The 24,151-nt window shown below is 37.0% G+C and overlaps 3 protein-coding genes, 1 long non-coding RNA gene and 1 pseudogene across 6 annotated transcripts in view; 1 reads left to right on the top strand and 4 right to left on the bottom strand.

The window, feature by feature from the left end:
* LOC309506215 (NACHT, LRR and PYD domains-containing protein 12-like) overlaps window positions 1-24,151 on the bottom strand; it is a 239,496-nt pseudogene that overhangs the window by 85,263 nt on the left and 130,082 nt on the right. The window contains exon 11 of the transcript XR_014211625.1: window positions 14,922-15,095. The product of XR_014211625.1 is annotated as an NACHT, LRR and PYD domains-containing protein 12-like (transcript). The remainder of the gene's footprint in view (window positions 1-14,921; window positions 15,096-24,151) is intronic.
* Window positions 1-24,151, top strand: part of LOC309506453 — a 191,062-nt gene that overhangs the window by 108,587 nt on the left and 58,324 nt on the right. The window lies entirely within an intron of this gene.
* The window catches only part of LOC309506436 (NACHT, LRR and PYD domains-containing protein 3-like), a 271,279-nt gene that overhangs the window by 214,173 nt on the left and 32,955 nt on the right, over window positions 1-24,151 (bottom strand). For both annotated transcript variants that reach the window (XM_082180383.1, XM_082180384.1), the window contains exons 4-5: window positions 19,854-19,970; window positions 19,528-19,644 (exon numbers count right to left, since the gene is read on the bottom strand). In XM_082180383.1, the coding sequence (XP_082036509.1) occupies window positions 19,528-19,644; window positions 19,854-19,970 (234 nt within the window). The remainder of the gene's footprint in view (window positions 1-19,527; window positions 19,645-19,853; window positions 19,971-24,151) is intronic.
* Window positions 15,443-16,339, bottom strand: LOC309505783 (ribonuclease inhibitor-like; the record flags this gene model as incomplete). The annotated part of the gene is made up of 2 exons (XM_082179242.1): window positions 16,228-16,339; window positions 15,443-15,663 (listed from the first exon to the last, which is right to left on the bottom strand). The coding sequence occupies exons 1-2, from the start codon at window positions 16,325-16,327 to the stop codon at window positions 15,443-15,445; spliced, it is 321 nt and encodes a 106-aa protein (XP_082035368.1). The 5' UTR covers window positions 16,328-16,339.
* Window positions 16,352-18,218, bottom strand: LOC309506372 (protein NLRC3-like). Its single transcript, XM_082180264.1, has one exon. It carries the CDS (start codon window positions 18,117-18,119, stop codon window positions 17,232-17,234), a length of 888 nt encoding a protein of 295 aa, XP_082036390.1. The 5' UTR covers window positions 18,120-18,218; the 3' UTR covers window positions 16,352-17,231.

Here is a 24,151-nt window from a genome sequence, read left to right as displayed (position 1 = left end):
AAAAAAAATTCTGCGTAAACACTATTGAGATGCACTGATACCACTTTTTCCATAATGAGGACGATGTAGGATATTTTTGGTACTTGCCAATGCTGATTCCTGTATTTTCATTGCATTGTAATTTTTAAATTTATTGGGTGGAGAAATCAAAATAATTTGAATCATATTAGTTGGATTAATTTGTTTAGCAAATATATATTTCTCTTCAGTTATTTTCAAGCTTAATTAAGCCTGTTGAAATGTATTGTATGAGCTTCTGTGACTTTCACTGTTCATTCTATTTCTATATCATATTTTATCTTTCATTTATTAGCACAGCGCATATTTAGAGCTGCTTCAGCAGGGCTCAGTGCTGAGGATTGGGTCAGCAGTTCAAATGTTTAGATACCAGTGAAATATCACAATTCTCAATTCCAATTTTGATACACCAAAAACTACTAGCCTATGTAAATTTAAAACATTAAGATAAGCAGTCAGTAATAAAATAAGAACAAATAATTAAGTCTTTATTTATTTTTTCTCATTTAAAAATTTTTTTGGGCCGTGTGCTACTTGTTAATAGTATTCCCTTTGGAATTAGTTGCTTTTCTGCATGATTTGATGAATTGAAATGTCAATTCATCTTCATCGAAGTTAAAAGTTTAGACAAACAATGGACACAAACACTTAAGTTAGTAAAACACAAACAATTATATATTTGTCTGTTTGTTATAATAATATTTCATATCTTTGAAAGCATCCCATTAAACATTCAAACACACAACAGGGATTGTTTGAGTAGGGTTGGAGTAGCTCTCTGGACCTCCAGGAACTGTTTACTATTTATTTTTTCTTTATATTTCACATCTCACAGATGTGGATTGGGCTGCAGACCAACATTACATTTCCACTGTCTCTACTGCACAGCCACAGTTTTACAGAGAGATGATTTTCAAAATAATTTAGAAGTTTGCAAATGGAAGCAGCGTCCCTCATCGTGCAGAATGCCATCAACCTCTAGTGCAACATTTACCGTCCCAGGGGTCGCGACCATGCCAGTGACTACTGGGACCCCATCAGCCACCAGCACTGTACATAACATGCCAGGCAGGGTTCGTGCACGGCCTGTTATTAAACAGAAATGCCCAATGTGCGGTATCCTCATGAATAAAAAAATATAAAGAAACATATTGACCGAAAACACACAAATCTTCTTTGGTTTGATTTTTATTTATTTATTTATTTTCTTTGGTTTGATTTTGTATTTTATTTCATTACTTTTATTTATTTATTTATTTGTAGCAGATACAGCTATAGTGTGATGCTTCTGCGATTTAAGAAAAAAAAGAATTTTTTTTTTAAATGAATCTATTTTTTCAGTCCAGTATAGAATTGTTTTGTGCATGTTCTATGACAAAAAAAATAAAAAAATAAAAAAAAGTTGTGAAATGGTCAAGTATATATAAAAAAAGATTTTTAAATTCAATCAAATGTTCAAATGCTAAGCTGTGTTCATTTTATATTGTTAATAATTTATGACATAAAACAAATGGATAATAAACTATAATTTTAACTTTAAAAAAACCTAATAACATTTGTCTATTGTAGTATATTGTCTTTTGTTATTAGGACACAGCATAATTCTTATCTTTTATGATTTTATGTATATAGGCTATATATATATTATATATATATATATATATATATATATATATATATATATATATATATATATATGTGTGTGTGTGTGTGTGTGTTGTGTGTGTGTGTGTGTGTGTGTGTGTGTGTGTGTGTGTGTGTGTGTGTGTGTGTGTGTGTATTATAGTTGCATCTTATATCGTAAATATATTCTTTTCAGTTGAATCGTTTTTTTAAAAGTCTTGATAATTCCGGCATGAGACTGGCGTGGCGCTGTAGTAATGGTTGTTCTCTGACTGTTAAAGTTGCGAATTGGACAGTATTAATGAGTTGCTGATATAAATATAGTTACGTGCTACCACGATTATTTTCAGTTATATGTAATAACTAATAAGTAAAAGGTCATTTTTTTTATTTAGAAAAAAATAGCACGAAAAAATAAGAAATTAACAGGCTAGACCTACACAAGTAATCCACACTACACAAAATGTAGTGTGTGGGAATGATGTATGCTAATAAACATTTAAACTCAAAAACCCAAAGTTAAAATAAACTAAGATTACGTGCAAGTATAATTCCATAACTGGTCACTGCTAGGTACAAGATTACCGTCGACCAAGAGCTGCAACCGCGCTCGATTTTGTACGGTGGAGGCTCACAACAGTTTACCATTAATGTACCAACATACTATCTTCACGCGTGCTGTTGCGACTAAGGATTAGCTTTGATACTCACCCTTTATTCTATCCTCAATCTGGCGCAGAACTTTTTTGCTGTAAAATGGCTGAGACACTTAGAATGGCTCCCAACAAAGATACACTTTCACTTTTGATTGAATGTGACCAAGTCCAGAGTCATAGAGAGAGAGAGTTGCGACACTCCCATAGACCTCCGTTGTAAATAATGGCGGCGCTTTTAACCGCCTACTTCCGGGATATGAAGATCGGAATAGTTCCAAACACTGTCATGTGGGCGTTGGACACCATTCACTTACATTGCTGCGCGTCGAGTTGTTCCAGAGTTAAGTTGCCGAAATGTCGACCTCTTTTGAATTGTCAACTGTCTATATTGTATCAGAGGCCCTTTGCGATGCTTATACTGGTCTTCATTTGTACATGCACAGCGTAATTATTTATATTTTATGTTGGTTGTTTCAACCAATTTTCAAGCACTGCCTGCTAGCTAACGTTAGTTAGCTAGCGCGACTTCGTCAGCTAAGAGTTCGGTAATGAATCGCTACCACCTTTATAGCAACTTTTATTTAATTTAATTTTTTGGGATATACTAACTTTTCATTATGTTATTATTGTCTTGAGTGAAGCGGCTTGTGAGAACAATGCTGGACCTTTAGGATTGTTATGGCCATCACCAGTCCTGTCTGTTTCATGGATCACCTGCCCCTGGTTTTTGTTTTTCTTGTTCACACACACAAGCACACATTTTTGTTGTCTGTTATTGTTTAATAAAAAATATTTTATTTGAAAACCTTCATTTGTATCAGCCATGCTTAAATTCGTTTTTAATCTGTTATAGTTTTGATAATGTGTATGGCTTAATCTTAAAATAATATTCTTAGTCTTAACATGATCATGTTTCACGTTGTGGTCCTGGGGGTGGCCACTTTCATCAGAAGAAGTGAGCTAGCTTCTAAGCGAATTCTGAACGGACCGCCACGGCAGACCTCTTTGCGTGATCACAAAGGTGCTGAATCTAAATTTATAAGCAAAATCACGGGAATCAATAGCCTAATACAGCCCAGTTGTGCTAAAATAAATATCATGAGACGTCCATCATCAGATGAATGATATGGAAAAGTTAAGTTAGAGCCGCTAAAGCCAGTGCTACTACCCATGCGAACATGAACACTAAGCTTTTCCCTCCAAAAATATAGCTTAAAACTTATCTCCAAATGCAAAACTGACATTAACAAAATGCAATAATGCAATAACAGCTGAAAAAGTACTTGGGTGTGTGTTTTATTTTATATTTACCGTTCAATAATGCAATCGCTGCTGTCTGTCCCATAGAAGAACATGACAGCCAGCGTACGTTTTGGAACTATTGGGGCTTACATGAACCACGTGACAGCCATAGCGGCGACATCAAAGAGTGTCGCAACTCTCTCTCTCCATGGCTCTGACCAAGTCAAAACAACAGTGGAATAAACTTTGCAGCGGTTCTGCAGGAGTGCTTTTAGTAATAGCTACATATGAGTGTTTTACAAAGGAACATAAGGTATAACAAACTAAATAACTAAAAAATTAAATTCTAAAAATGTATGATTTAGGTTTAGGAAATCAATTTAGATTGTTTTTAAAGAGGCTTGTATCACAGAATTGTTTTAAATTATTCACATAACAAAACTTACTTAGCTGCTCCACCACAGTCAGTGCCAAATCACATAAACTATTGCAATTATTATTCCTTATAATCCTTACTTTGGATTTGAATATTTACGTTCATTTTTAATGGTTTGTTTGTCAGATGAACTGGCTACACAACGCAGTTAGGCTTTTAATGACTCATTATAGACAGGAGGGGGCGTTGTTGCATTATTTTTAAATAAAGGTTTACGTTTTTTTTTTTTTTTTTTTTTTTACAGACTCAATTGAGAAACTTTTAATGTGACAAATAACATTTAAAAGTAATTCATGATTAACAATGCAGTCTGTGTTGAATTATATATTTTACCTCTACAGCTCTGCACATGTATGCAATGCATTAATGTTACTTTTATTAATCACATTATGTTTTTGCAGGGCGATTTAACAAAGTGCATGCTGTTGTGTAAATGGTAAATGCAGTACGTATCTACAAAGTGATGTTAAATATCATTGCTTAATTTATTATGTGTGTACACTTTTTATACACTCATGCTGTAGTGCCTTTACTTTACATAAGTTCAATTCTGTATGCTATGAACAAAATCTGTGTATACTGTATTATCACATGATGAACAGAAGAGAGTGTTGCTTATTTGTTAATATAAAAAAATGTCTGCAAGCAAGATATACTGTAGCCTAACCTACATACTCTGTTCCTCCCGCAGCTTTTGGTTGTCATGTTGAAGTAATGGGGCTGGTTTAAAGGTAAAGTGTAAACAAACTTATTGTCTGTCATCATTCATGCACAATAAATGCTTACATTTAGCTGTGATAGAAATTACAACAAAAATACTCAAATAAATCATTAGATTTATGGCACTGATCTATAATACAGATCCAAACGTATGTGGTCCATTCAGATATGGGTTTCTTCAAACAATAGCATCAGCGAGATCAGGCACTACCATTGGGTGATGATGTGGGCCTGACTCTGTTCCAATTCATCCCAAAGGTGCTCAGTAGTGGTGAAGTAAACACCCCCTTAGTAAACCCTCTTTTTATGGACCCCGTTTTTGTGCAAAAAACGTTTCTCGTTTCTTAGTGAACCCCGTTTCTCATGGATCTCCCCAATTAAACTGATGCTACAAGGAAGCACTGATAAAATGTCATTTTTTGGCATAGCATTAAGATTTGTTTTACTTGAATTGCTGGACAACCCAATTATATTTTTGCACCATATCATGGATGGACAGGTTTTTTTTTATCTGTTTTTCATGTGTTTTTATATCCATATGTTTATTATATTTGTAAATTATATTTGAGTAAAATTACCATAGCCATTCTCATATAGGTCTACATATGAATAAAGTCGCTGACTATTTTCTTTCATGTCTGTCACCTTTTAGATGGAACCCATAACAATGCGCGTTCTCGCGTTAGGTTGTATGCGCGTTCGCGACCACCTTCCCCACCCAGGGCGCGCCAGGCTGTGAGTGAGTGAGCGCTCGAGACTATTTCCACCGCACGAGAGAGTGAAATAACAGTCAGACCGCGGAGAGAGGGAGAGGGAGAGGGAGAGGGAGAGAGAGACACACATACGCTGCTTAAAGGAACATTTCAGCATGCTCAAGATAATTAATTATTATTCAATCATTCATTTTATATAATTAATTATTATAACAATCATTATTCATTGTTTTCATCAATTGGCAGCCATGAAACATTGTGATAATCTGCATTCTCATGTATGAAGGTGCACTGAACGCTCAAACTAGAAACTCCTGATTTGTAGGCTACTAACTAGAACGCGGAAGTAGTTGTCCAAGTAGTCCATTGCAGACTGCACTACAGCACTAGACCGGATGTTCTCATTATAACCAACAGAGGGCGTTATTGATTTTACAATGAATTTAATATAATTAGGTGGGAACTGAAAAAAGATTCATATTAAATGTACCAAGATATGAAATAAGATTCATCAGTAAGCTCTAGAGTAGTAAGTTCTGATGTTCTGGTTGTTTTGTTTTATGGTTACTCAGCTATGTTGCTCTTATTTTTGTTTTATTTTATAATGCATGTTATATCTTTTTATTTATATATAATGCATGCTATATCGTTTAATGTTGTTCTTCTGTAAAGCACTTTGGTCTGTTCTAATTGTGCTACATAAATAAAATTGAACTTGAAATATTTATCAGAGTAATGTTTCATTCTTTCTTACTGTAGTAACTTACTGCGCTGTTTTTGTCTTTGTCACCACGAAATGCCATTTCTTTTCTGAATGTGAAATTTCCTGTTCAGTTTTGGGGGCATAAATAAATACATTTGCTTGTAAACTGAAGGATGTAGTTTACTTTGAATGACATTTTGATTAAAAACCATATTTAATTGCAACCCTACATGGTCTCTGTCTGAAAGGAGTCATTTAAAAATTCAAGCACAGTACAAGCATGATAAACTAGCATCTTGCTGTACACAAAGCAAGGTTGATTTTATATTGTTTCTATGTTGATTCAATGTTAAATAAGTGATTTAATTATGGTTGAAATAATATTGATTTTATGACCATATTGATTGATTTTTCATCGTTGAAATAACATTATTTCAGGATGCGAACCTGATGAAAAATCAATGTTAAATTTCAACATTGATTCAATCAGGGCCGTGCACAGGGAGGTGGCCCGGTGGCTAGAGCCACTGCCCCTCTGCCCTCATTGACTGAGGTGCCCCTCTTCCCCACCCCCACCGCTCCGCTCAAAGCATTCCGCTGATTCCGCTAATCCGCTCCGGGTTTTCCCGCTCGCTCCGCAGCATCACTCACAGTATGTGTCTGCGGCGCTCTCTTGAAACTGAGAGTGAACACGACAGTTCACGAAAGCTGTCGCATTAAAAGGTAGGCTATGCAAGACAGTGTTTGAATCTGCGAAATTAGTCTTTTTTTTTCTTTTTTTTTTTGTATTTATGTCGGTAATGTTTTGCTCTTGGATTTCTACTAACAATTTGTACAACATATCCACGTTCTTCTTAGAATTAGCTGCTTGTCTAATCCAGGGGGGTAATCCAGCATCCAGAAAGAGTACCATCCCCGGGGGCGCCATTGGCTAACAAGCCATCACCTGCTGTTAGCATTCCATTGACTCCCATTCATTTTGGCATCACTTTGACAGCGAATAACTTTACATCTGAGGCGTTTAAAGACTCCATTTGTCCATTGTTTATTTCTAAAGAAACATGACAATGTATAAAAGGCTCCATTACCTTGTATCTTACGTTATGGCCCCGTAGAAGCAGTTTTTGTAAAAATAGGCTAATGATTGCGTCATAACCACGCGACTCTCTGGAAATTACCGTATAGACAGGAAGAGAAGCTTGCAGTTAATCGGGGGGACGTGGAGGCATAAAGCCCGATAAAGTCAAGGGAGAAGCCCATAGAGAGTCATAAAGTTGCTCATGCTCCTAGCTCATGGACACCTCCTACTCACGCTCTCCGTCTCTGCAAGATTCGGAAGGGATTGATTCAGATTTCTCTTGGCACAGCTACTAGAAGACTTACAACTGTCAGACAGGTTGCTCACGTCACGTCTACGTCGTCAAGCTCAGTTTGAGTCTGCGCAGTACGCTCAGCCATCAGGAAGTGAGTGCTTCTAATTTGCTTCACTTTTCTCCATTGAAATCTATGGGGTCGCTGTGTCCATTTCTTTTACTGTCTATGGTCTAATCAAATTATAGTACTCTCGATCAGATCTAATACAAATAACTACATTTTCTGTTGTTGGCACACTTTGTAGACAAACCTATGGTCCCCCAGTGGCTAGACGTTTTGATGGCTGTAAACCAAGCCCTGGGTATTTTTGAAAAAATGAAAGCTCAGACGGGCGAATCTAGAAATCTTCCCCTTATGTCATCATAAGGGGAAAGGTTTCCTCCCCTTTCTCTTCTTTGCCTTGGCCCGCCCATGAGAAAATGAGTTTCGCGAGCGCGATATTGGTTTTTCCTCGAGAGACACCATGGCTTGCAAACGAGCGCTCCGCTCGTTTGCAAGCCATGGTGTCTCTCGAGGCAGTTGCTCGATGGCAGTTGCTCAGTGTTTGGATGTACAAATGAACACAAAAAGTATTTTTTTAGTCTGAAGAACCAGTGGGTTATGTGAATTTCTGAGGTGTAATTGAAGAGTTCAGATGCAAAAGCCTCCAAGTGCCATCTGAAATTTTCTTCTAGAATGATCATTTTTATCAAGCTTGTATATTTAAGGTCAGCAATTTCACATCATTCTAGAAGAAAATTTCAGATGGCACTTAGAGGCTTTTGCATCTGAACTCTTCAGTTGTTCAAGTTCAGACAGATAATCTTTCTCTCAAAGTCGTTCAATACTGTTTATGCATCAGTAAATCAAGCCAGTGACTAAACAATCAACTTCACGTCGTTTCTCTTAGTAGTAAGGGTGTCACGATTCTCCAAATCCTCGATTCGATTACATTTTCGATTCTAAAGTCATGGTTCGATTCGATTCTCGATTTAAAAAAAAAAATTTTTTGAAAGCACAAGCTATGCCATTTTTAGACTTTTATGCAATATAATAATATCTGACCTTTGTTCGCAATGTACCACACACTACATTGTCAAATTTAAAACGTTTATTAACAACATGTAACAATAACTTATATCTTCAGTCAATTGGAAACTTAAACAATATAACCTATTACCTATTATAGTCCCGGGGCTCCCTGGACTCCTCAGAGGAGTCACAGGCGAATAGCACGGCGTTTTAAATTGGGTTCCCACAGCGTTTGCAACGCAGTACGAGAGAACGTTCTCGTAAGGGAACGTACTTGGTTACTTGCGCAACCTCGGTTCCCTTAGAGATAAGGGAACGAGTACTGCGTTGCCTGCGTGCTATTTCGCTCATATCAGGTACTTCGCTTCAGTCGATTTAAACCTAAAGTCCTTTGGCGAGTTTTCTCTGAATTTATACACTTCAGCCGCGTCCAAATTGGCGCGCTCGAGGTTGGCAGGGCGCCAAGCGCTCCTACTCGCCATAGGTTCTTGCAGTTGACGGACGCAGCACAGCCAATCAGCTCGCTCAGACGAGCTATGATGCTCTCGCTGTGCAGCTGCAATGCGTTTTAAAATAAAGGCTTCAATATTCTCGAGAAAAGGAGTTTTACCTATTACAGGCAAGCCGAGCTGACGTGACATATGGGGCGTGGCAGCATCGACGATTCCATTTTTTGATTCAATAATCGAGATTGAGCATTAATTTCGATCGATTTCGTGACACCCTTACTTAGTAGGATGAAAATAATCTTATTTAAACTGTGATTAATATATTTACAGAAAGCGATCAAAAAACAATCCCTTTCCAATCGCCCAAGCTGTCAATCACACAGCGCGAGTTTATCTGGACACTTGCCAAAACTCGTTATGAAATCAATGACGGTGTTACACTGCACAACGAAGCTCTTGCTGTACTTACCTCATGTTTGCATTGGTGAAATCATTAGTGAGAGTACAGAAACTGTGTTGCAATGATAAGATCTTCATTCAAGCGATCAACAGGCTGTCATCTGCTCAATGCTCATCACTGCAACCTTTTATGTGATGGGAATAGATCTAAATACTTAAAAAAACTTCTCACGATTCATTAATCTCGATAGCTGTAATAGTACAAACGTATAATAGCTGTAATAGTAAACGTTTTTGAGAGAGTTCCACATGTAATGCTAGCCATTTCATATGCAAGTATGTCAGCCAATCACAGCAGTGGGCGTTTACACTGAAGTCTCACAGCAGACACGCCCCTTCAAACAGAGCGTTCAAATCAGAGGCTAAAATCAGGCTAGGAAATATGCCTTTTATTTCTAAATGATGACAACTTTTGATCTAAAAAACATACTAACATTATAAGGGCACCCCAGGAAACATTCTAAAATAATAAAATAATCCATGCAATGGGACCTTTAAGATCTTTCAGGACATGGTACCAAATATAAAGGTTTTGCTGTTAAAGGAAAAGGTAAATACCAAAATGTAAAACGGTAAATAGTTTATGTTATTATCACCAATGTGTAATTGTTAATCATAAAAAATTAGGTTATCAAGATCTTTCAGGACATGGTACCAAATGAAAAAAAGTGTTGCTGTAAATGGAAAAAATTGTGGATAACTGGAATAACTGGATAATTTGTGTTAACAAGCAACCACCCCCTTAGTGCCACTTTTTTTTGGTTTAGGCCATTGCCCCTCAAAATGTCTGTGCACGGCCCTGCCCCTCACAGTTGTCAGGCACTCGGAACCTATCGAAAAATACAATAAAAGTCCATGGGACCAACCTGTAAAAACATGGATTTATGCTGTGAAAACGGACATTTTAACATGGGGTCTATGGACATTTGCTCCCTTTTGGGACCTGCCCCTAGCGGATTTTCAATGTATTGCAGTTTTTCGCACTTCCGGGTAGGCTTCATTTTTCAGATTAGAATGTTGCCCCTTGGACTTGATACAGCGCCGACGCCATGTGACTGTGATGTATACCATCAAAGTACCGCGAGAGCGATTCGAGAGTAGCCGGAGAACTCAGCTAGCGCAGCTTCTCAAGAGCGGCTGCACTGGGCTGCACGAGGGCTGATGACGACACAGCTGTTCCACGATTGGCCGGATTCACCGCATGACAACGTTCACGTGTGTTGTGTTTATTCAATCACCTTTAGTTCCTCTAAAGCTCACAAATCAGTTTTTTATAACAGTAAACACTCTTTTCATGTCGTTGCGATGTTATATTGTGTCCTGTTTATCAAATTAAAACTGATTAAAAAACGTAGACTCCACTTCATTGATAGTAGCTTATGTTGAACTTTATTCTTGTTCAAACAGACGCTGGATGAAGCAGTACATAAAGTATTGAATGAAAATGTCTCTGAAACATCTGTGTATTATTTGGCAAATATTGCATTTATTTCACTTCTGCTGTGGTAAAGTATGCAAACACCACATGAGCGGTCACTACGGGAACCAGAAAGTGTCCGACTTCACGTCTCCGTTTGCAGCTCCTCCCCGCCTGCACGCGGCTACTCTCGCCGATCGGTTACATCCAGCCGCAGCCGATGTCGAACACACCTGTTAGCAGATGATTTACCATGAGAACGACTGACATCTCTATCTTTTCATACAGATTACATAAACAGAGAATTTTTGTTTTTGTTTTGAAATATGTAATTTAATAGCAGAGACTTCTGTTTATTAAGATATTGCTTATGCCTGTGTGACTAGTATTCGCTGAGTTTTGTTTAAGTTTAGAGACGTGCTCCAAAAAAAAGTTCAAGCTAGGAGACGGAGAGCCAGAAAGCACACCCTGTTTATTTTCTTTATTTTACAAAAGCACAATGTTTTGTTTCGACTGTAAGTGGACACATAAAAAAGTAAACATTGAACAGTTTATTTTTTCATATATCTTAAGTCTGTATGACCATAAATGACTGAGTCTATTTTGCTGCCATGTGAAAAAATCCAGCAAAACGCGCCGGCACGTTTGCCGACCCCAGAGGCTTAACTTTAGCCTAATAGGAAAGAACATAAATTGTAGCCTAACTAAAAATGCTCACTCACATCAGACGCCGCTGCAGTGATGGAGTCCATGCAGGAGGAGCAGCGCTTGGCACTGTGCCGCTTTACAGTGCGAGCAGTGCTTTTGCAACCAGCAACACTGCTACACCACCACTGTACAAAATACAGATAAAGCTAATGCTAAAAATCGACGCTAACTTGAAGCTTTCCTAACTGAAGCAATACTATGCCACTAACTATCTATGCTTCTAACAATACTACACTAACTGCTGCTTAACTACCTAGGCTACACAAAATAATCTAAATAACTATATAAATGCTATGCTAACTAGATGCTAATATACGCAATCCTGATTGTTTTCAATACTCGCAATTCCAACTCCTGACTCGCTACAGTGGTTTTGACGGAACAAGATGGTTTTATATCAGGGGCTGCCAAGGGCGTGGTGAGCTCATACCTGCTTACGTCACGCAGTACCGCAACATCCAATAGGAAAATTAAACTGCAGTAGCCACCGTTCAACCTGAAGAGGGCAGCACTCAGATGTTTTTACACCATATATTGTAGAATTAAAACACTTTATACCCAAATGTCAAAAAATTTACTAAAAACAATGAACAGCACTAATAAAGCCCCAGTCTTACAGATCATTAACTAAAATAAGTTGCTTTAGGGTTTAGTTACCCTTTAATTTTTTGAATCTGAGAATACTCAGTTCACATTTGTCCCCATTTGTAACTATTTTCACGGCTTGACGAATTAGCATATTCATGGTTCCACATGTACTACAGGAAGCAAGGGTGTAGAGTTACATTCTGTCATCTGTCATTATCTGTCATTTTCATTATCAAAGATATTTTTTAAGGGATAAGATTATTGACTACAGGGGATTTTAAATCACAAATCAGTGTGATTGCAGTGGCAACTCTGTTTTCAGTCTCTGCTCCTTTTTCACCATCAGCTGATCCCGAGAAAACTGAACTGACGTCTAAATAGTGAGAATCCTACAATAAAACACACAGACAGACACATATGAGTATGAGACATTACTGCTGTCACATCACATACTAGTAGAAAACAAAATCTGTTTAAAAATACAATGTTGATATTCTTGTGGGCCAGTCTCAACAAAATAAGCAGGATTTAATTCATATTAATGCAATTTATAGTGCAAAAGCTTCCACTCAGCTAAAGCATAATTTATTTACATATGAAGCCTGTTTATTAATTTGCTCAAAAAAAAGATTGACTTGTTATACGTAAAACATTTATTTTGCTGTACGTAAAAAAAAAAACGTTTTTTGTTTGTTTTTTGCCAATGTGTGAACAGCTCGTAGCGAAATGAGAAAGAAAACAAGACCTTCCCTGACTTCCGAGGTTGTCTGTAGAATTATATTTTTATGTGAAGGACTTGGGCCGGTTTTGCCAGTAAAATCCAAAGGAAACTATCATAACAGTGTAATTTTAATTAACCTCATTTGTCGACATGATGTCAGTGAATCACTTTCAGTCACTGTTTTGGCTGAGGCTTGTTTGCATCTAGTGTGTTCACGAGCAAGAGCACAAGCAATAAGTTGCTGGCTGCAGTTCAATTAACAGCCACCAGTGTTGCTAGTAACAAGTGTTTTTGACTTCTACATATAGCCCATTTTAAAAACATTTATCTCACTCACAGCAGGTTTTTAAGTTTTTCCAGTGTACACTGTACAGAAGAGACTCTGACTCGTGGATCTAGTTTATTAAGAGACAGATCCAGATCTCTCAGGTGTTCAGGGTTTGATCTCAGAGCTGAAGTCAGAGCAGCACAACCTTCATCTGTGACGCCACAATTCATCAACCTGCAATGAACAAACACACTGTTTAGCAACAACTTAATTATTAACACTAGTGAATCTCAAGTCAGTCAGATCATTATACTTCAGTTTCTCTAATCTGCAGTGAGGATCCTTCAGTCCAGCAGAGAGAGCAATCACTCCAGAGTCTCCGATTTTATTATTAGAAAGATCCAGTTCTCTCAGGTGTTCAGGGTTTGATCTCAGAGCTGAAGTCAGAGCAGCACAACCTTCATATGTGATGCCACAGTTCATCAACCTGCAAAGAACAAACACTGTTTAGTAACAACTTTATTATAAACCTACAAAGAACAGACATTTTTCACTCTCTGAAACTACAGACTTAAACTATGTCACAAACTATGTCAAGTACTTTTGTTTTTACAGAACTGTCACAAAGGTCAACAATCAATAGTTTATTACTGGTAAATGTACTACTACTGTTATTAGGTATTTCTTTGGCACTTTTATGTTAATTTTTTATTTTTTTAATTATTATTAAAACTAAACGAAAAGTTTAGGGTTTAATGTTTTTAACATAGAAAAGTCTAAGGCTCTGGGTTCAAAATTAGGACCTTTAGCTAATGTTACTTTTAACCGTTCCTTAAAAAACATTACTTGTGTGACAAAATAAAGGCATTGACAAATCAAACAGCTCAAACATTTCAGTCTGGGACTAGGCTTAAGCCTGGTCTGTGAAACTGGGGGTATTATTCTCAACAAGGCTGCATTTATTTGATCAAAAAGAGTCAAATATTGTGTAAAATTATTTTCAAATGTAAATTAACAGTTTGTATTGTATTATATGTTAAGAATGTTAAGATGTGATCAAAGCTGAATTTTCAGCATCATTACTCCAGTCTTCAATGTCACATGATCCTTCAGAAATCAGTATAATATGATGATTTGCTCCTCAAGAAAAAATTATGATTATTATCAATGTTGAAAACAGTTGTGCTGCTTCATATTTTTGTGGAAACTGTGATACATTTCTTCCAGGATTCTTTTATGAATAGAAAGTTCAAAAGAACACCATTTATTTGAAATATAAATTTGTGACATTATACATTTCTTTACATTCAGTTTTGATCAATTTAATGAACGGTAGTGTAAATTATGACTGTGACACAGCTGTGCAATTTCCACCACAACTAACGGTTCTTTAACTAACGGGTAAAGTTTTTTTTTTAAATTAGTATACTCTGTTTACCAAGGAAACAACATCAGTGAAGAGCTTGAGAAGAAATATGAGCAGAGTATATTTATTGTGCATTATTTCTAATCATTATTATAATTATTTATAATTATAATATAATATATTATAATTATAATTATTTCTAACGGTTTGGACAAAGGCATCTGCTAAATGACTAAATGTAATCAAGATGTCAATGTTTCTCTATGCAAAAGTCCCTTTAGATAGAGATACACCCTATTACTAATATATTTATCTGAAGATCCTTGTATTTTTTTTAATTTATTTATTTTTACTTAATTAAGTGACAAATTATGCTGTAAAAATGTTTATTTTGATGTGATTTATTAATGACATTTAATATAAATGAATGTTCTTGATAATGATCTTACCTCAGTTTCTCTAGTACACAGAGAGAATCTTTCAGGACATCAGAAAGGAGCTTTAGTCCCAAATCTCCAATCTTATTTTCAGTGAAATTCAGTTCTCTCAGGTGTTCAGGGTTTGATCTCAGAGCTGAAGCCAGAGCAGCACAACCTTCATCTGTGACGCCACAATGGTACAGACTGCCAGAAGAAAAATGAAACTCTTTTAGTAGATTTAACTAATATGTTCTTTTTAAATTATAAATATCTATGTCTGTAAATATCACTGTGCCACTGTGTATGTAAATGTGATTTATTTGGCCATGTTTATGCAAATCTATTAAAGCAAGTGCTGATATACCAAAAAAATACAGTCCATAACATAATATTAAATTATCCAAGTCCTGACTGTGACAAACACTTTGGTGAGTTAAAAAAAAAAAAAATTATTACGTTTAATTTTTCTCAAATTATCTTCACAGATATATCAAATATCATGATATTAAATTCCATTTTCAATCTTGATTTTTAATTTAATTCATAAGAATTCATTTTTCTTTTTGTATATGAAATTCATGAAAAACATCAAATAGAAGATCTTTCTGCAGTTTACAATGAGGATCCTTCAGTCCATCAGATAGACGCTTCACACCAGAATCTCGTAGTTTATTCTCAGACAAATCCAAATCTCTCAGGTTTGAGGGGTTTGATCTCAGAGCTGAAGCCAGAGTGACACAACCTTTATCTGTGATATTACAGTCATCCAAATTGTAGAGAGATTGAAAACAATAAATTGAACACCGTAACAGTAAAAACTGTTGCTGCGAATGCAACGGACGTTCAGTTGACGGATAACCTCTAGCATTGCACAGTGGTTCCAGGGCCTTAATTTTCCTTGTCTGTCTAAAATCAAATTATTTTATTTATAAATATCATATGTACAAACTGATTATTTCGTTATATATTTAATATAATTATATATTTTAATTATTTATCTAGAGATGCCCCGTCTTTTTCTCTCTTTTTTTATATCAGTGATACTGATAAATAATAATAATTTAATTTTACAGATCAACAGTAATATTACAATAGTAATATTCATGGCTTTCTTAAATTCTTTGATTTTAAATGTTAAACCACAGAGGAATATGGTCTTAAATATCAAAATATGGTATCAAAACTAGAAGGAAGGCTCTGGTTCTAGGTTGCATCACTATTCACCTCTCAAGTCATTAAACACACGAGTCAGTACTAACAGAAAATCATAGATCCTCCAGCATGAGGGCCAGCACTCTCTCTGTAAAATGTTTTAAAAGATCATCTGTCACTTACTGTGCTGATCTGGATTCTTTAATCACAGGAAGCAGTTTCCGAAGAACTTTATCTGCAAAAAAAATGTTTGCAACAAATTTATTCAGCTCAAACACATACATCACTTGCTCTGATGTCAATGTTACGTTCCACGCGTGTTTTGTGTTTTGTTTTCATTGATCTGTGCACGTTAGTGTACTTCACACGTGTTGACTGTTGTGCTCATTATCTCTTCTCTGTCTCTAGCCCACTCGCTCTGCTCGCAGGTTGCTGTGATTGGCCGAGTTGGACGTCAGTCATCATTAAGGCGGCGCTTGGGAGCCAATCGGAGGCCGTCCAGTTGGTTCAAAAGGATGGCGTGTTCATTCATGCTTTCTCTCTCGATCGCGAACTGAGCTCTTTGTAGCGGAATGAGTTTTCTGTAGCGAACTGAGCTCTTTGTAGCGCAATGAGTTTTCTGTAGTGAATCGAGTTTTTGTCTCTGCCCGCGGACTGAGTTGTGTGCTATGTGCTTTGTATTGTGTTGTCTACCTTTTCATTTGCTCTTAAGTATCGGGCAACAGCTGATATAGTGGGAAGAGAACGCAGGTCAGTATATCGCGATATACACTGCACAAGTAGCAGATGATTGTCTAGACACACTAGGTAAGAAGTGAGCGCCACTAAATGTATTTTCCGTTTTAGTTTAATTAAGGTGCCGGATGCACCGAAGATTTCGGTTTATTTTCTACATTTTGCTTTGGTAAGATTAGGTTTAGATTAAGGATTGTTTTGTTATATTCTGTTCTTTTTTTTTTGGCGCCGCTTTCGTTCTTTTCCCATTTATTGTTTTGTTTGTTTACATTATTTCATTGTACATAGTACACATTATCATTGTTAATTTACTGGAACTAGTGGCTTCGGCTTTATGTGAATAAAAGTCCAGTTTTTCTTTTCTTTTTCCAAGATTGTCTGTCATGTTCTTCCACCTCATTTCACATCCAGCAGTACGTTAATATGTAAATATTACGGTACATTCCTTAGACTCTAAAAGTTCGTAACAGTCAACAACACAAAGACTAAAGCTGACCACTGAGATGAAGAGAGTTTAACTTCAGCCAATGTTCCATATTTCAGAGACTGTTGTATTTCCTCCACTAGTGAATGATCACCCAGTTCATTCAGACAGTGGAACAGATTGATGGATTTCTCCGGAGAGTGAATGTTCTTGATCTTCTTCTTGATGTACTCAACTGTTTCCTCATTGCTGTCAGATCTACTTCTTGGTAGAGTCATTAATCTTTGTAGGAGAATCTGATGAGTCGTTACTAATAGACCCAGAAGAAACCGCAGGAAAAGATCCAGATGTCCATTTTTACTCTGGAGAGCCTCATCCACAGCTCTCTGATGCAGCGCAGATAATGAAACATGTTCTTCTGTTGAATTGAGCTGAAACCAGTCCTTAACTTTAGACAACAAACTTCGTTTGGTGATTTGGTCAAACACATTTGTGTTGTTGATTGTACAGGAGAGGTGCACATATAGAGCCGCTAGATGTTCCTGAACCCTCAGATGAACAAAGCAGAAGACTTCCCCCTGATACCAGCCAAACTCCTCTCTGAAGATCTGAGTACACAATCCTGAGTAAACTGATGCTTCTGTCACATCAATGCCACACTCTCTCAGGTCTTCCTCATAGAAGATCACATTGCCTTTCACAAGCTGCTGAAAAGCCAGTTTCCCCAGTTTGAGGATCATGTCTTCATCTGTCACATTCTTCTCATAGTCCTTCTCATGTTTGATGTTGGTCTGAAGGATCAGGAAGTGTGTGTACATCTGAGTGAGAGTCTTGGGAATCTCTCCAGTCTCTGCTTCGCTCAACATCTTCTCCAGAACAGTGGCTGAGATCCAGCAGAACACTGGGATGTGGCACATGATGTAGAGGCTCCTTGATGACTTCAGGTGTGTGATGATTGTATTGGCCAGACTCTAATCACTGACTCTCTTCCTGAAGTATTCCTTCTTCTGTGGATCATTGAAGCCTCGTACCTCTGTCACTCGATGGACACACTCAGAGGGGACGAGATCGGCTGCTGGTCTGGAGGTGATCCAGATGAGAGCAGAGGGAAGCAGATTCCCCACAATGAGGTTCGTCAGCAGCACGTCCACTGAGGTCTCTTTGGTCTTATCCTGTAGAATCTCATTGGTGTGAAAGTTTAAGGGAAGACGACACTCATCCAGACCATCAAAGATGAACATCACTTTATATTTGTCACTGGATATTTCCATTTCTTTAGTTTCAGGGAAAAAGACATGAAGAAGATCTGAAAGACTGAGTGTTTTGTCTTTCATCAGATTGATCTCTCTGAAAGGAAGTGGAAATATGAGCTGGACGTCCTGATTCTCTTTCTCTTCAGCCCAGTCCAGGATGAACTTCTGCACAGAGACTGTTTTTCCAATGCCAGCGACTCCCTTTGTCAGCACAGTTCTGATAGGTTTGTCTTGTCCAGGTAAAGGTCTAAAGATGTCACTACATTTGATCGGTGTGTCCTCTGTTGCTGCTCTCCTGGATTGTGTCTCAATCTGTCTCACCTCATGTTCATTACTGATCTCTCCACTCTCACTCTCTGTGATGTAGAGCTCTGTGTAAATCTCATTCAGGAGTGTTGGGTTTCCCTGCTTTGCTGTTCCCTCATACAGACACTGAAACTTCTTCCTCAGACTTGATCTAAATGTGCTGAGGACTTCATGGCTGTAAAATTAAAATACCACATTATTACATAAGTCTAAGTGGTCCACGTTTTAAAGCAGTTGAAGTGTAATGAATTACTGATTTCAATTATTGATCATTTCATTGATTATAAACTATATGATGAATCTTTGCAGTATCAAAACCTTGTACAATACCTGTCGCCAGGATGCATGCTTTCATTAAAGTCTTGTTGTTGATTCATAGACTCGTCATATTTCATTTTCTTACAGACGGGTTCAGTAACATCTGGTCTGGACTGCAGGTTTTGCCTTAAACAGCATGAAGAGGATAAATAATCAGATACTTTCATATTTTGAATTGATAATACAGTTCAGATGCTGTTATTTTATTAGAAATAAAAAAATGATAGTTTCGAGTGGTGATAACATAATTATAAACACACATTCAATGTGCCCAATTTCTATGTAGCTTGGCCATAAACAGTTGATACAGTGAGGTTAATGAACTATGAGTATTTGATGGAAAAATGTTTATACTAATTATTAGTAATAAAAGCAATAATACTCAAATTAATAAACCACAATATAGACAATTTAACACTTTTTGTACATACTGAAATAAAAGTAACACCTGAGATTTGGCTGTGTTTCTTCACCTTTAAGGTGGGGTGGATGATTCATAGACCAGTCACTCTTCATGGACACACAGCTGGGCTCTGGAGAATCTGATCTCTCCTGCTGGACTGAACTGTAATACAGCAAATAATAGGGCTTGGTGACATCAGATGAAAATTGAAGTTGTTTCAGAGGCAAACAAACTTGATATATTTTGATGACGTGCAGAATTTTTTTTTATACTAATTATTATTATTAATAAAATCAACACACACTAAATGAATAAACCACAATATAGACAGTTTTAACACTTTTAGTACATACTGAAATTAAAAGTAACACCTGAGATTTGGCTGTGTTTCTTCATCCTTAAGGTGGGGTGGCTGATCCATAGACCAGTCACTCTTCATGGACACACAGCTGGGCTCTGGTGAATCTGATCTCTTCTGCTGGACTGAACTGTAATACAGCAAATAATAGGGCTTGGTGACATCAGCTGAAAAGTTAAGTTGTTTCAGAGGCAAAGCAATTTTTTATATTTTGATGCATTGCTGAGTCTTTTTAATTTTTAGTTGTCTTTATTGAGAGTACCTGCATCCTGGAGAAAAATCTCCATCTTCAATTGTTTGTACATGACTCATTCTGTCCTCATGGAGCTGCACTCGTGCATCTGATATACATCTGATCTCCTCCACTGACTATGCATAGAAATGACAGAAACACTGATTAAGACACACTAAACACTACCACAGTAATTCAACTACAAATGTAGCTACCTGGAATTTTATGAACCTGAATGTTGATATAAATGTTGTTATTAGGTCAACTGAACTTAGTCAGAGCACATCCCATTATACATCCTCCTGAGAGCCAGAAAAAACGTTTTTTGAATTCAGTACATTTTTTTAAAGCATAAGAAACAAATGGGGGAAAAACACATTTTTGAAAAAAATATATTTTATTCATATGTCATGCTATGTCCAACTGCAAGACAACATGAAAGGACATGTACAATATAGGCAAAACCATGTTTGTTTTTTTTGTTTTTTATCCATCAATTCATTTTTAGGTTTCTGGATTTTTTTGACCAAAATTTGATAAAGATGATTCTCAATTATGTTATGAAAGATATAACGGAATTAAATGATATACCATTTTACTTAATGCAATATGTAGGTAAAATGACCATAAATGTGTAGTCCCATTCGATTCAATATATCTATATCTAATCTAACGCATTTTACAAAATGACCCAACTTAACTGGAAATGGGGTTGTATTATGCAATTATGAAAGTGTTATGTATACGTGTAAAATTTGGAGAATATGGTCAATGAAAGGATGCTGTATCAAAGCACAGTTCGAACATCATACGTATAACCATTGCAAACTAACCTTACAGCAAATGCAGAAAGAAACAAATGAAAATAGTTCGCATCGTTTTAGTTTAAATGTGCGGCCTCTAAAAAACAGCGTGAAAATAAAATAGAGGGTATGTTACACAACAAATGTAATTAATTATGAATGCTAATAAACTGATTTAAACTAAAAAAAACCAAATTAAAATGGTCAAGATTAAGATTAGGAGCAATTTCGATAACTGTCATCGGCCTCAGTGTTACCAAGAGCTGTAACAGCGATTGATTGTGTACAATGGAGGCTCACCACAATTTACCAATGTATGTTCCATCATATAGCTATATAGGCTACAAGCAATCTTCACTCGTGCTGTTGCGATTAAGAAAGAGCTTTGATACTCACTCTTTATTCCATCTTAACATTGTGACGCAGTTCTTTTTGGTAGGCTAAAATGTCCGGCTCCCAACAAAGATAAACTTTCACTTTCGAGGTGAAATAAACCATTGCAGCTTCAGAGGGGAGCTTTCACTAATAAATCTGATTGTCAGTGTTTTACCACAAGGACATAACTAAACTAAATAACCAAAAGTAAAAATCTAAAAGTTGTTTTGGAAATCAATTTAGATTTTTTAAGAGGCTTATCACAGAAAAGTTTGAAATTATTTGTATTATAAAACTTGCGTAGCTGCTCAACCACCGAGCCACATAAATTATTGCAATTATTAAAATATTCCTTACTATAATCCTTACTTTGGATTTAAGTATTTACGTCTATTTTTAATTGCTTTTCAACATACAGTAGTATTAATGACTCGTTATAGCCAGAAGGGGGTGTTGTTGCATTATTTTCAAATAGGTTTGAAAAGTTGTCTGGCTGCCAGGGTCTTGTCTGACAGCTGCCAGAGTTCGTGCCAGGTGCCACGGTGAAGGGTGACACCAGACTTAACAATTACTGTATTTCATACTGTAGGTCTCTACTTCATATTTAATAACACACAATACAGACATATGTTGTGTAGTGTGTGTTATTAAATACAAAGTTCTGGCATGAAACTCTAGTCTAGATGGTGCAGGCTTATATAGGTCCTTTTACACACCTGTTCATAATCACATAGTTATCTATAAGGCGCTCATTAGGGTGCAGCTGAGTGGTTCCAACCGTATCAATAGCCAATGAGCTCACTGCTCAACCTTCAAAATACTTGGATAGCATTTGCCTTAGCGGTGCAGCGCGCTTTCAGAAACCCTCCACCTTCCCCAGCTCTACCTGTATGGATCTGCTATGGGTAATTCGTGTATGCTATATTGTACATGATCAGCATGTCTTACTCACAGCAGCGTGTCGTTTATGTATTTGCAGTAGCAAGTCCCGTACTTGCTCTGCCGCAGCAGCGTAGCAGATCTATTCCACCAAGACCAAACATACAACATAAGATGAAAATAAGATAAAAACTTTTATTTATCCCCAAAGGGAAATTTAGACATTACAGCAGCATAAACAGGACAAAAACAAATATTACACTTAAAAAGACATATTGCAACTATGTTTTCCGAAGATAAATTATGTAGGGAGATCAAAAAACATTCTAACAGATATCTCCTAAAAAAATAAAACTGGTCCCATGGCAGTGTAAATACTGAGATATGCTGATATTAAAAAGTCTAGCTGCTGTTGGAACAAAGGATCTTCGGTAGCTCTCCTTCTTACTCCGGGGTTGCAACAGTCTCTGACTTAAGGCACAAACTGTCTCATACAGGGAGTGGGAGGGGTTGTTCAGGATGTTCGACTCCAGAGATTCCAGAGGACAGTCCACGATAGAGCTGGCCCTCCTAATCATTTTGTCGAGCCTTTTCTCATCCCTCTCTGTGATTCCACCACTCCAGCAGACCACAGTATAAAAAATTACAGATGCAACTGTCGTATCATAAAAAGTTTTCAGTAGTGTCCTACACACCCCAAATGACCCCAGTCTCCACAGCAAATGGAGGTTACTTTGGCCCTTCCTATACAGAGCACTCGTGTTGTCTGACCACAGTCCAATTTATTGTTTCTATGAACACCCAAATACTTGTACACGTTCACCCTCTCAATGTCCAGCCCCTGGATGTTTACCGGTATAGTATATGAGGCCTTCCTACTTTTGTCTTGGTAGCATTGATGTGAAGGTGATTAAATTCACACCAATCAACAAAGTCCTTGATCACTTTCTTACAATCCAGGTCATTCCCATCTGATACCCGTCCAACAATGTGGTCTGTTTTTGAGGTAGTCGATGGTCCACGCAGTCAGCTGACAGTCAACCCCCGCCTCCTCCAACTTCCCTTTGAGCAGCGACGGTTGTATTATATTAAAGGCACTGGAAAAGTCAAAGAACATAACCCTTTGGGCTCCACAAGGTGCAAGAGGGATCTGTGCAGCAAGTAGATGAAAGCATCGTCCACCCCAATGTCTGAAACTGCAAGGGGTCTATCTTTGGGCTAGAGGGGCATAAAGGGGCTGAGGTCCACCCAACACAGTTTCACAAAATCCTGTGGGAAACACTGTAGGCATATTTATTTTTATTGCATGTTTTATAAATGAAATGTTACATGGCCTACATATTTAGAATATGTTTGCAGAAAAATTGTAGGCCTATACCTGCAACAAGTATATTAAAACGTAGTATCTGCGTGAAGTTGGCCCCCCACCCAACACAAAATGTTGGCAAAATAGGCTCAAACGTTTGTGGTTTTGATGAGAATGAGAAGAATGAGATTCTTGTCAGAATGTTTTTGTAGTCCCTGTGGTGTTTATTGAAAACTTCTTGGTTTTCAGACATTATGCAGCAGCTCAGTATTCATCTGGTGTCAGACTCTTTTTCGGTCACTCGCTTTCTCTCTGGACAAAATGGATTTGTGCACGTGTGCCATCAAGTCGTAGTTTTATGTAACTTCAGCAGTTCTGTATACGAGAACAGCACAAATCTCCTCGGTGTGAACACACTTTTAGAGTCGAATTGAAGAAGACTTTCTGTCAAGAGTAATAATCACATAATTTGTTCGATAAACAATGATCTTTACTTCATTCACTGGTATCTCCTGATTGTTCTGGAGGAGTATCATCTTCTACACTTCACTACACCACTAGGGGCAAGTGACACTTCTGTTCAAGAATGCTCTTGTATAAATTAGTGTAGTTAGAAGAGAAAAGGTCAATAAAAATCAAACTACAAAAGTCGTTACAAAACCAAATTTCTGGCCACTGTAAGTACAATATTTTAAACCTGTCAGTTACAATATTAT

The sequence above is a fragment of the Leuciscus leuciscus genome, assembly GCF_965113295.1.
Source record: "Leuciscus leuciscus genome assembly, chromosome: 9".
NCBI lineage: Eukaryota > Metazoa > Chordata > Actinopteri > Cypriniformes > Leuciscidae > Leuciscus > Leuciscus leuciscus.
The sequence above is the reverse complement of the archived record's forward strand: the minus strand, read 5'-3'. Positions and strand labels throughout refer to the sequence as shown.

Excerpts from the sequence above, each read along its gene's own strand:
- LOC309506372 (XM_082180264.1), bottom strand. The coding sequence starts at position 18,119 with ATGTGCCACATCCCAGTGTTCTGCTGGATCTCAGCCACTGTTCTGGAG.